General features: G+C 36.1%; 1 protein-coding gene across 2 annotated transcripts in view; it reads right to left on the reverse strand.

Moving 5' to 3' along the window:
• The window catches only part of mtnr1bb (melatonin receptor 1Bb), a 41,375-nt gene extending 28,083 nt beyond the window's left edge, over positions 1–13,292 (reverse strand). Inside the window, exons 1-2 of one of the 2 annotated variants that reach the window (XR_012385790.1) lie at positions 12,950–13,292; positions 12,617–12,858 (exon numbers count right to left, since the gene is read on the reverse strand). Coding sequence is in view for 1 of the 2 variants with exons in the window: in NM_131394.1 (NP_571469.1) it covers positions 12,617–12,812 (196 nt within the window). In the remaining variant the exon portion in view is untranslated. 2 annotated transcript variants of the gene reach the window in all.
• Positions 13,293–13,987: the final 695 nt, after the last annotated feature.

The raw sequence follows: 13,987 nt of genomic DNA on the forward strand, positions 1-13,987 counted from the left end.
TGTTGATACTGCAGCTAAACAGACATTATACTGACTATAAGAAACTTTGCAAATACATGTCAACTTACACTCACCTTATCCCTAACCTTAGCCTAACAGTCTACTTATAATCTAATAAGAATTAGTTGGCTTGTAGATGCAACTTAAATTCAGCAAACAGACCATCAAAATAAAGTGTGACTAAAATGAGTAACCAAAAAAGCAGTGGTCAACAAAACAGGTACAAAGGTCATAAAAAAAGTAGTTAAAAAAAAATTGAAAATGCTCAGTAAAGCAGTAGATACTGGCAATACTTTGCACGTAGTGTTCAGTGTGGCCAGGTTAATATGGCCAACAGGAAGTAACAAATGAAGAACTGGCAGTCAGAATTTGGGCGAGGGCTCTGCTGGCTGGATGAATGGTTACCAGTCCTGTTTATTACAATAATCAAGTTTGAACTGTCAACCTGATTTGACCAAGTAGGACATGTTCCTGGATTAACATCTAATCAGTCAATCAGAATTAAGAGATACAGTAGGTTTACGGTTTATATTAAGTTTAGGCTTTGGTTTGTCTATGTTACCTTCTCTTCTCTCTAAACAACAATCCGATGTTATTGCATTTGCTTCACTAGTCACAAAGTATGCATTTTGCGTGGAAGTGTCCAACTTTTCCTCCTCTTAATAGCAGGTTAACAGATCTCATGACATTTCGTAGCCTTGGAATCATAATGTTCTATATGGGTTGTAAATGATTTTGAGATTTTGAGCTTCAAAGATTTTGCATTCCATATAGTAAATCATATGTGTGTAGAAAGTTCTCACAGACAATGAGCTAATTCTTTAACGAAATGCTGATTGGCTCACATAAAAGAACCTTAGAGCCAAGCTAGAGTTCAACTTTGTAGATAGAACCTTTTTTGTTTTTTAAATAAAAAGTCTTAAAATGTAAACAACATCATTTAATATGATTATCTGAATAACTCAATTTTGACCAAAATGTCAGATCGAACGTTATAATTCTAAGGTGATTTCTTTAGAAAAGGTGAAATATTGCATTCAGGGCTCTACTGGCAAATTATATAAAACCTGGACCTCCTTTCTAACTTTTTTGGACTCTTTGACCTCATTAGATTCTTACTGAAATTGTCAGGGTAAACTTGTCTTCATGTTGTACTATGCCATCTAGTTGTGTGAGTATTTTCCCTGAATTGTATTTATTTCATTTTCTTTCCTCTTTTTACATTTATGGACCATATGCTATAATATATAGTCTCATTGTTTATTATGTACATTTAAAATAATCTGTAGAGATTTCTCATTTGATTCTCATTCCTTCCAAGGAGTTTGTGTATGTGGGTGTGGGTACAGTACATAATGTTGTATAGTTCTAGTTTAAACTTGGGCCTATAAAAAAAAAAAAAAAAAACAGTCACATACTTATGCACTAATCTACACCATTACGTAGTATAAATAGTGTAAGTAGTGCGTACTGATGTTGGATTACTTTATTTACTTTATTTACTACGAGAGTGATTATATCACCTCCTGATGTTGAATGTGATTATACTCATGGCATGTATTATTCGGTAGTTAGGTCATTTATTTTACTAGTTTGGCAACTGTCAAACATCATTTGGGAAATGGTTTGAATTTCGCTTAGTAAAACAACATTAGTGTTCCGTTTGGGACGACACTACATACATGATGTTGAGTGGGTAAGTATATAATGCATAAGTGCATAGTGTATAGTGTAAACTTTACTTACTTTAGTGTACCATTTGAGACGCAGCCAATGTGTTGTTCTCTGTAGTGTTTTCCTATATTTTACCTGTCAGTGCAATAAATTATTTATTTTTTAAGTGTAAGCTTATGGTTAGGTTTATGCACTTCTACATGATTGCTATCCAACTATTTTTCTCCTCTGATTTTGGGATTCATTTACAGGGTTTAGGGATAGGAAATACTGTAGGTATGCATTACATTTTCCAAAAAAATGATGTTCCAGGATCAACATCGACATTAATGAAGGATCACATCGTACTTGGCAAAATCATGTCCTGCAGTTTGAACTGTTGTGTTTGATGAGCTATAATGAATAATGTGTTACATGTATAGAATTATAAATGAAAATAAATCAGCTATTAGGATAATTTAAAAAAAATACAAAGAAGTAGGTTTTACATCTCAATACTGAAGAAGGGTTAGAACAGAAGGGGAAGAGGGGAGATGTATACATACATACACTTATGCCTACACACATGCACATATTTAAACTATTCTCAGGCAAATAAGTTATTAGGCTGAAGAATTGTTAATTGCAGTAATTACCCAATGGCATGGAAACATGTATAATTTGTATTTATACAAATTCATTATTGTCATTATTTTACATTATACCTCATTTATATTCATATTTTAAATAACTCCCCTACATTTATTTTAATATAGTAATACTGAATACTGTCCCCTGACAGCAAGAAAGTCACTGGTTCGAGTCTCTACTTGGCCAGTAGGCCAGTTCTGTGTGCATGTTCTCCCCATGGTGGCGTGGGTTTTCTCTAGGTGCTCCGGTTTCCAACACAGTCCAAAGTCCATGCACTATAGGTGAATTAAATCAAGTAAATAGGCCATAGTGTATGTGTGTGAATGAGAGTGTATGGGTGTTTCCCAGTACTGGGCTGTAGCTGGAAGTGCATCCACTATGTAAAACATATGTTGGATATGGCGGTTTATTCCATTGTGGCGACCCCTGATAAATAAAGGGATTAAGCAAAAAGAAAATGAATGAATGATACTGAAAATCAAGTGACATAATAACAAATGAAAAAAGATAGCACTAGATTATGTAATATGTATGCAGTATTGTGTGTTATTAGTTGGTTTATGTCACTTCAAAACAATTCGTCCTATTCTAAAATGTGTCTATTTACAAATGTTAAGGAATGCAAGGTCAAAAAACAAAACAAACTGAACCAAAACATAATTAAATTCTGCATCCTCATGTAAGTCATCCAACATGGACCTTTATTTTCTCTGAAACAGGATTTTCTTTCTGCTACTGTTTGAACAACTTTTGCTTAAATGCCTGACCTTGAAAACAGATTGTTTCTAAAAGCCTAGTACACAGAGTTTTCACAGTTACAAAGCTCAAAAAGTGTAACAGAAATGACCCTACTATTTTAAAAATAGTACAACAACATCGAGGTTAACTTCTTACCAAGAGACCCCAGGGTTAACGCTCTCAGGAATACATACACAATAAGACAGAACAGCACATCATCTGTTGCATTACAGCCCTAAAGGCCTTGCGTTCAAAATCCTTCTGGATGTCTTTAAGCCAGCTAAAAATCCATGCGTTCCTTCCCTCAGAGTTGACCTGAGCAGTGTTACACTTTGATACTTCTGGAAAGAGTTTTACTGCCCAGTAAGGAGGATCTGCAGGCACTAAATAACAGCAGGGGAAGTGCTCTCTCCCTCTTAAAAGACTATTTAGATCATCTTCAGCATGCAATGTGTATGAAATCCACAGCTCTTCAGCCCAAACCCACTTCCAAACGGAATAGCCCAAGGGTCCTCGATGACAGTTACATAAGTTCCGTCTCCTGAATGATTACAATGCATTCAAGACTGATATAGAAGGGATTTGGATCTGTCCATGGTGCTGAACTGGGTCACACACATGCATTGGGAGTCACATTATCCTCCTCATGGGAGACACGGATGTAGATTGTGCTTATGTTGCTGTTGGCGGTCTTTCTTTAAAGGGCTCTGTTCTTCCTTTCTTTCCTGCTTCCTCTCCAGATTCTAAATGTCAGATAAACAAACAACCTAGTGCTTTGCTATTGGTGTTCGTTTGTGCGTGTGTGTTTGTGTTTGCATGAACAAAGAGAGTTGTTTCCACACTTGTGGAGGACATGAACACCCTTTCAGGTGGTCTAAACAGTGGGTCAGTTATAGCACATGGTCAACAAGGCTCAGAAACTGAACAACAGAAACTCAACATCACACAATTGGATAAAAAGCAGATGTACACCGTATACGTGAAACATCGCTGCTGATGCTGAAAGGTTTTGACAACTCTGCGGATGGACACTGACCTCAATTAGGTTTAATCATGCATAGCCTTGTGGCTGTGGAAAAGCAAGAGTGCTCAAATTTCCCTTCAAATGCAAACAAGGAGAGAATCAAACAGAATATATATCTCTGAAGATCCTCAGAGTAATAATAGTTCTGGCCAAGAATGAAAATCCTTCACAGTTATGTTATATCAAACCCACATAACTTCCACAAAACCAGTCCCATGTTGCATGGGTATATTTTTGCCAAAAATACATTACTTATTTACTCCCAGGACCATGTTGGTATTTTGTAACATCAATTTTTTTTACGAGGTGGGTCATAAGCCCAATGCTCAACCCCTAACCTGGAGAACCAGGACACACATACACTGTGGACAATTTAGCTCACCCAATTCACCTAACGCATGTCTTTGGACACAGGGAGAACATGCAAACTCCATAGAGAAATGCAAACTGACCCAGCCGGGGCTCGAACCAGTGACCTTCTTGCTGTGAGGTGACAACGCTACCCACTGTGCCACCGTACTACCCCAAAAAAACCTTGAATGGGTTAAAAAGATTTATGCCAAAAATGATTAGAATATTAAGTAAAGATCATGATCCATCAAGATTTTTAGAAAAGATCCTACTGTGCTGTAAATTTATTAAAACATTTTTTATTTTATTATTTGCATTAAGATTTTTTTTTGGTAACTCCGATTTTCAAATAGTTGTATCTCGGTCAAATATTGGCCTTTCTTAACAAATCATCAATCAATGGAAAGCTAATTTATTCACCTTTCATAAGGTGTACACTACCAGTCAAAGGTTTAGGGTTAGTAGTTTTTTATGTTTTTAAAATAAGGTCATCTGGCTCACCAAGGCTACATTTATTTAATCAAAAATACAGTACAAATTGTAAAATTTTGAAAAAGTTATTGAACTATGAAGTAACTGTTCAAATGTAGTTAATTTAATTCAATAATTTATTCAGGTGATTTAAAAAATTAACTACATTGCTCCAGAGTCACATGATCCTTCAGAAATCTCTCTAATATTATTTATTTATTTATTTATTTATTTATTTATTTATTTATTTATTTATTCATTTATTATTGTAATTGCTATTATTATCATTATCATCATTACTATTATTATTATTATTATTATAACTATTATTAATGGTAATAATAATAAAAGCAATAAAGGGTTCTGCAATGCTCTAGGTTTATTACTGACAAAAGGCAATTTTATTTGTATTAAAATTTTTCAACCCTTCAAATATTCAGTTGTATCTGTCAAATATTGACTTGTCTTAACAAATCTTAAATCAATAGAAAAGCTTATTTATCAGCTTTCATGAAATGTATAAATTAAAGATTCTCCGATCAGGATTTTTGCAGCAGATACAGAGTACTGATTACTTGCCAATTCTGATGCTTAAAGCTTTATAATGCATAAAGCACATTTTCCTTCTAAGTATGAATCTTAAGTGAAGATTCCTCCTTACCTGGGAGAATAAATGATGTTCCATAAAACCCATTGAACATGTCTCTTATAACCGTTTTGTGGACAGAAGTAGCATAACAGAAAATAATAGATAAAAACAGTCAAAAATGCAGATCTTTCAGTTTTTACATGTAAAAAGGCCTAAATACATGCAAGGCCATTCCAATATTCAGCTCTCCATTCCAACAAGCACGTCTGTGACCACAGTTCCCTCACAGCAGCTTGATCACTCAATGAGAGAGACAGGGATGTGCCCTCGAGATATCTTTACTGTGCTATTCATCTAACCTAACAAATGTAAAGCTTAGAACATCACTGTGCCTCTCACAATTTGTTTTGTTGCTAATTCACTTTCATCTGCAAGATTTCTGGGGTATTGTATCCAATTCAAAACACCTGCGATCGGTTCATGAGTCAAAAAATGTGATTATCTGCCGAACTCCAGCGGATTGATCGGAGCATCCCTAGTATAAATCTCAATTTAATTAAAAAAACTTGACACTTCAGACTTTTTAGTGGTCTATTGTCACATTTAGGTAATGTTCATGATGAACTTTTTCACACAACAATCAAAAAAAGGGCACATCTCTTTATCTCTTTGTTTGTATGTGACAACAGAATTGGATTTGCTTTGTAAACCTTAAGTAACAGTTTATGTTTTGACAGTTTTGTTTTTTGTCATGAGTTTTTAGATAACTATACACTGTTAACCCTTACCGTAGATTATGCAGTAAATAACTGTAAAATAGCCGGTGTTTAGCTGTAATGAAAGGAAACAGTATTTTACTGTAAAAGAAGCAGGATTTGTATGAAATTCTGTAGTGCAAAGAATAAATCACAGTAATTTACTCTATGTACCCATTACAGATATTTACTGTCATAATAAATGGTAAATTACTGATCAAGCATTACTGCCTCATCTACTCTGATGCTTTATGTTGCTATTTATATTTATTATATAATTTTATATATTTATATATATTTACTGTTCAGTTTTGATATGCGAATAGTCAGTATTGAGGGGAGAGTGGGACATTGCATTGATGATAAGCTGAATTTCACTGTAGCCATGTGTTTTCTTTGGTTTCTTTTAAGTTTTAACATTGAGTATCAGGAGTCAACCAATGCCACAGAGATCATTAAAAGCTCAGCATAAGATATGGATGAAATGCATTTAAAGGCAAAAATATTCACACAGAGCAAAGAAATTGTCATAATAATTCTTATAACTTTGTTTACGTTTCTATAATTAGTCTAATTTGCCTAATTTAACCTATAGTTCAGCTTTTAAATTGCACTTTCAACTGAATATTATTATTTTGCTAAATGACTAGTAAAATGTGTTATTTTAAAAAAAAAATCTTAAACAGCACCTACATACATGAGACTCAATGAATTTGTTTGGAAAACTTCAATTAAAGTAAGTAAAAGTGGCATTAACAGTATAGTATAAAGACTTTCCTAAATAAATGTATAAATCATGTAATTTTTGTGTTTTTTTATTATTACTACAGATTTGGAACGACATGAGGATCAGATTATTTATTATCATTTTTTTTCCTATGGATGAAGTTTGCATATTTTAATTGTTTTTATTAAACAATATGTGCATAATTGTGATAAATGTAGGCAGTTGCTTTGAAAATATGCTATGCTCCAGGGGTGTCAAACTACTAGAGGGCTGCAGCCCAGCAGAATTTAGCTCCAGCCCTGCTTCAACACACTACCTTTAGATTTAGTTTGATCAGGTGTGCTTAATTAGGGTTAAAGCTTAACTGCACACTTACCCTGTAGATTATGCAGTAAATAACTGCAAAATAGTCAGTGTTTTGCTGTAATGAAAGGAAACAGTATTTTACTGTAAAAGGAGTAGAGTTTGTATAAAATTGTGTAATGCAAAGGATAAATTACAGTAATTTACTTTATGTACTGTGACAATAAATGGCAAATTACTGTTAAACCATTACTGTCCCATTTACTCTGATGCTTTATGTTGCTGTTTTTATAGATGTGCATTTTAAAGGCAGAAGACAATGATTTAGGCCTCACCACACTCCCATCGGCTGTCTGTCTTATTCTAAACACAAAAGTATTAGAAAAAGTTTTCAGAAAATGCTGGCTCTTTAAGGGAGTCAGGTGTTTGATTAGTTTACTGCTGAGTGTGCTCTATTCTCTGTCTATCAATTCAGATGTAGAGTCTGATGTTTTAGGCTTTAAATAAGAATCTACAATGAGTAAGTAAAATGTGTTCAAAAGTTTTTGAGGGTTTCTAAAATAAGGCTGTGTTTTAAGTTATATTGTTGTTATCTTGAATAGTACTTGAAAGCTACATTGTTAGCTAGTTAGCCTCTCCTCACTTTTAAGTATATTTATTTATTGGATATTGCATATTGCAATAATGTACAGATGCTAAAAGTTTATGCACATAAAAACCAATAAATTCCATCACCTCAGTAAGGGAACATGTGCACAGAAATCATCACAGGGAATCACAAAAAATATGATACAAATAACCATCCACACACAAAAGCTCCACTGTCAGGTCCCAGGTTGTGAGTTTGTTGCTAAGTATTTTTCAGAGCTGTGTTTCCACCTATGAATTTATATTAGAAACAATAGAAAAGTTTGTGGTCATGAGATTTTAAAGTAGATAATAATTATAACAATAAAAGATTGGATCCTTTGGATTTTCGGTGTTGCCGACTTTGTTTTTGTTTTTTATAATTATTTTAAACTTTTTATTGAGAATTGACACAGTATCTGCCTGTGTTTGACAAACATGTTTATATATATATATATATATATATATATATATATATATATATATATATATATATATATATATATATATATATAGAGAGAGAGAGAGAGAGAGAGAGAGAGAGAGAGAGAGAGACTATGTGTGTGTTCTTTTCATATGCTTATTTTTTAATTATTTGAAACTTTAAAAAATAAAATAAATATTTTGTGTTTTTAGCTGTTTAGTTTTTTTTTTTTTTTGCATGGTCAGCATTGAGGAGAGAGAATCACATTTTACTGCAGCACTTTGTGTGTGTGTGTGTGTGTGCGTGCGTGTGTGTGTGTGTGTGTGTGTGTTTGTGTGTGCACGTGCGTGTGTGTTAAATGTTGGCAGTTGCTTTAAAAATATGCTATGTACCATGGGGGTCAAACTCCAAGTTCCTGGAGGACTGCAGCGCAGCAGAGTTTAGTTCACACCCTGCTTCAACATTACCTGTAGATTTCTAACAAGCCTTAATTAGTTTGATCAGGTGTGTTCAATTAGAGTTACAGCTTAAAGTCCCAATCACACTGCACTTTTCTCCCTTTAGATTTCCATTCATACGCATGTGAATGCTGCAGACCTGGAATGATAGCTCATGCGAAAAATTTTACTGTTCGCAGCATTGGAACGTTCAAACTTGGATATCTCTGACCAGCGAAATCACATTATGTGATTGCTTAAGACCAATCAAAGATCAAAACATGACCTGTCTGAACAAAAATTTAAACTATGGACCAGTCGCTTGCTTTTTCAATCTCTAATTATTTTGTTTAATCCCACTTCTTTTCGCAGTGCCGTATGACAGAATTTTCCATGCTTAAACGTTAGTGTGACCGCAGCCTTACTGTGCAGACCTGTAATATGCAAGACAATATTTATGTCTGCTGATTTCTTAATTTTGTTATACATTTTATGTTGTATATTTGTTTGCTGCCAAAACAATAAAATACATTTGTCTAAATTTTTATGCCTTCTATTTTTAATAACAGGTAAGAATACTAATTAATTTTAGTAAGACTATGACATACTATTAATGTGTATGCAGTATAATGCTGTGAGTTGTAACACTACAGTACAGTAATTAACTGTACACAGTTTCCAGTTAGTTACCACTACTGCTCAATTACAGTAATTAACTGGCAACACTGTTGCCAGCTACTCTCTGTAATGGTTCGGTTACAGTAAATAACTGGCAACACTGTTGCCAGCCACTCACTGTAATGGTTCAGTTACAGTAATTAAATGGCAACACTGTTGCCAGTTACTTACTGCAAACAAACTTTTACAGTGAGTAACTGGCAACAGTGTTGCCAGTATTCTACTGTAAAAATGCCTGGTAAGGTCTAACAGTGTACTCTCAAAATCATTCCAGATAAATACACAGATTTCTTTATTCTGGGCAGAAATAGCAAAATTGTCCACAGATTTGATTTGGCCCTACAGCTACTGTAACTCCACCCCGGTTTGCAGGTTCAATCCGCAAAGTCCTTTATTTTTTCTGACTTCAATTAAAATCTGACTACACTTTCTCAGTCACTGCACGGAAACACTCCATCTGTCTCCACTCATGTTCACAGTCTCCTGTGGCTTACGATGCCATTTCCCACACAAACACACCTCAGAGCTCACAAACACGTGCTGACGGTCCCGCTGACCGCTGTAGCATCCACACTCATGTGGCTGAGCAGGGGCCTGCCAGGAATCTGACAGCAGGGGGACTTCACTTGGCACTTACCCCCCTTTCCAGAAACACGATTACATAACCACACAAGGGACGGAGTAAGGGAGAGAGGCCAGCGGACAGCGATACTCCAGAAGCCCTGGCCGCCATGTGCCTGACAGCTGTACAAGTAATCCTAAATGTGAACTCGACATGGAAGTCTGACTAATAAAGCATCTGTTCTCCATAACATAAACAGACTCGTGGAGAGAAAGAATCCTTTTACACAGTCTCTTTCATTCCCGTACTCTCATCAGAATGTAAAAGACTGAGATTTTTTTACCAGTCATAAATTTTTTACGCCTGTGCATGTTCGTTCGGTGTGATTAACAAGAATCTGGATTCTGGGAAGTGGGAACACTTGTTTGGCGGCTTTCAGTTTCTGTTGTTTCTCATCTGTCTTGCCCTTGTTGTTAGTTGACACAGAGTGCACTATCGTTTCTCCATGCACCGTTTCCTGGTGCTTTAATGCCTATTTGGGTCTTAGTGACAGAGTTATTGCTTGTGTGAGATGCCTGATTGGTTCTAGTAATGACAAAGGGCTGAAAAATTGTCCTCCTTTACACAGGATCCTCTCAGGCGAGAGGCGAGAAGACAGCGGTAGTCGTCATGGCCATCGGGGGGAAACCACGCACAAAATTTGACAGCATTCATACTCAATCTAATGAGCCGATGATGCCACCTCCATGAGCTTTGGAGGGGGAAGGCATTGAGAAAGAGAGAGAGAGAGAGAGAGAGAGAGAGTCAGGAGTGTCTATCAGAAAGAGGGTGTAATAAGACTGCGAGAGCGCCTTTGAAGCAGACAGGTCTGGCTCTTGCTCAATACGAAAAGTATGAGCTTTGAAGTACACTCTTGTGTGAGTGCTCTCCATGCGTATGTCCCGGCAGATGCACACACTGTCAAGGGGTTTTGAATGCAGTCCCGCTGAATTGCATCAGTGGTGTGTGAAACGACCCCACAAACACATGCATGCATTATATGCACATTCATTGTCACAGGCTGAAAGTCATGCATCAAAAGTCCAACAGCAGATTGACATCATAGTTCAACTGGAGTACTTTAGTGTAATTTAGAGTGCTTAATTTGAATAAGTGTTAAATGCTGCCATCTGAACTTTGGTGAACACAAAAAAAAAAAAAGAAGTGCATTAAGGGTGCTGAAAGAACAGCTCTCAGTCCACTTTCAACAACTTTGCTGGCATTTGACTTACACTTAGACACAACACAGACCAAAGACATCTAGTGAATTTTAAAAAGCATGTGTTGTCGCAATATGCAACTCTATAAAGGACAATGCTTAGGCATACCTTTACTGTATATTTTAGATAGGAGAGCAACAGCATTGAGGTTTTTTTTTTTTTTTTTGCAGTGTTTGCAATTACAGTTTAATACTGGTACTTGAAGCTTTTCTGCTTGCAGCAGATCTTTTTGTGTGTGACAGAGAAACATCTGGTGCTGTTTTAAGTGCTTTACAAGTTTTATAAGCTCTACATATATTCCCTATGAATAAAATACCACCATCATATGAATATAGAACAATGAATTAAGCCTAATACAAAGCAGTGTAACAGAAAAAAAAAAAAGGGGGGGGGGGGTGTCCACACTCCCTAGGTGTTCCCAACAACACTTCTTTTCCAGACAAGATTATGTGTGGAAAAAAACAATTTGTTCATGCTGTTAGGGGGTCGTTCAAGTGGGTAATTAGTTTCAACATCAATTTCAAAGCATCAAATGCCTCCATTTACAATTAAAGAAAAGGTCTAACTAGGCACAGGAGGGTGCCAGATTTTCACTGATGTACACTGAAAAATTATGCTCAACTACAGTCGAAAGTCTTTGAAGCCTTACTGCTGAGAGCGATAAGGCGCTGTAAATTTTTCATGACTTGGTCAAGGTGAAGTGAACTTAAAACTACCAAAAGCTCAGACTTTAAAAAAAATGCTGAAACAAGGTGTTTCTTCACAAAAATTAACGTATGTGTGAGAAAAAAAAATATTTATACAGCTGCCACTGGAGAAGCCCTTAAGTTTGAAATGCATGAGCATATTCAGTACTAAAATGCTACACTTTCATTAAAACGATCTCAAAGGCGGTTTCGAAAAAGATGACATAGATTACAGAATTTTGCTGTTTGGCTGGAATGGTTAAATAAGTTGTTTTGCCACTTGCATGTAATTTTTCTTATTATTTCTATAATGTAATTAACCATAAAGGCGTTTTTTTGTTTTGTTTTGTGATTTTAGCGCATACGTCGAGAGTTAGATAAGTAGTTATAAGAGTAAAGGGTCTACATTCAAATCACCTCAAAGCCCTCAAACTACACAGCTGTGGTAAAGAACAGAAGCACGCGTTTTCAACATGTATAATTTACGTTTAAGGCAACACGTCAAAGAAGATTTCTGTCAAACAAAGATGACACAACTCGACTGATTACTGTTAATTCATTCGTTCAGTGCAGTAATTATTATCTGCTTCCCACATTCAGCACTAGTGCCGAACGGCACGTGAAGCTTTATCAATGAACAGAGTACAGTGCGCGTGGACCAAAAGACAAATGAAAGCTCACCCGCATTTCTCAGTTTACGATTCCTGAACACCGAGATTATGACTAACAGGTTACCCAAAACATCCACCACAGTGGTGAAGATCAGCACGCTGGCCAGCACCGCTATCGCCCAGGCGGGGCGCGCGCTCGAACCCAACGCGCGACCGACGTGCCCCAAATCTGTGCTGTTCGTCAAAAAGGCGATGTTTTCTGGCATCCCGGACCAACTCGTATTTCGAGATTTAAAAAGTTATTCTCGCAACCTGAGAGGTAAAAAGAAAAATCAAATTATCAACGGAATGTACATGTTAAAGTCAAAAGTAGTTGAGAATCTTTTTTTTTCTTTTCCCGTACTTGTAAAAGACAGTCATTCCTCCATCCACGCAGAAGAAGTTGGTAACAGTTGAGCCACGAATGTGTGGCTGATCCTCTCATTCCTCGCTTCATAAATACGAGTCCGACTTAACATCTTTTCAGCTCCTCAAACTCATTTCCAGTTGTTTGTCTAGCTCGAATGTTCACCTTGCTTTTCTCTCACCTTAAAATTACTAAACAACAAGGCAGTGTTGGCGCCGTGTTGCCCCATGGCGACGGTTACTTTCGCTCCAAGTTATTTTTTAAGCAGCTGCTCGGAATTGTAAATCCAGCGCGTGATCAGAGGGGAATCTGGCCAGATGATTGGCTCGCGCTCTGAACTGAGACAAATCATGCAGAGAGCCGCGCATCTCTTTTTTTGCGCGGGAGTTGTCATAACAACCTCTGCTCTCCGTGAGCGCGCGCCTCCAGCAAAGATACGCACGGCATGACCTGAGGCAGCAAGAGGAGGTGTGGAAATTCTTTTGTCAGGTAACCAGAAATTCACTTTGCGTGATGATTTTAAATGAAGTTTTTTTTTATTTGTCACAAACATTTGGTGATAAACCGGTTCACAATGAAGTAGTTTTAGAACAGGGTACTATTTGGGGCGCTAATCGTCCAAACAAAAATTCTTACCAAACTACACCGTCTCATGCACAGGCAGGCTCCTGTTAAACTTTTTAAGTTGTTTGAACAGAAAACACGTATGTATTTAAAGGATGCAAGATAATTATTGGTGTTTTTAGTTAACCTGTTATCTATACTAACATTCATGAATTAATTTGAATGGGGTGAGGGTAAATACACTGTTAGACATTTCAAAGGGTTTTTACAGTAACTTACTGGCAACACTGTTGCCAGTAAGTTACTGTATTTTAGATTTACAGTATACAACTGTAAATCGGTTTACAGCATGTTACCGTAGTGTCTAAAAATGGTTAACTACTGTAAAAACCTAAGTTAACAGTTAGCTACTGTAAACCTTTTAATTTTGTCCTAAATATTTTATAATATAATTTTATTAATATAATTTTA

Source organism: Danio rerio, chromosome 10, assembly GCF_049306965.1.
Source record: "Danio rerio strain Tuebingen ecotype United States chromosome 10, GRCz12tu, whole genome shotgun sequence".
NCBI lineage: Eukaryota > Metazoa > Chordata > Actinopteri > Cypriniformes > Danionidae > Danio > Danio rerio.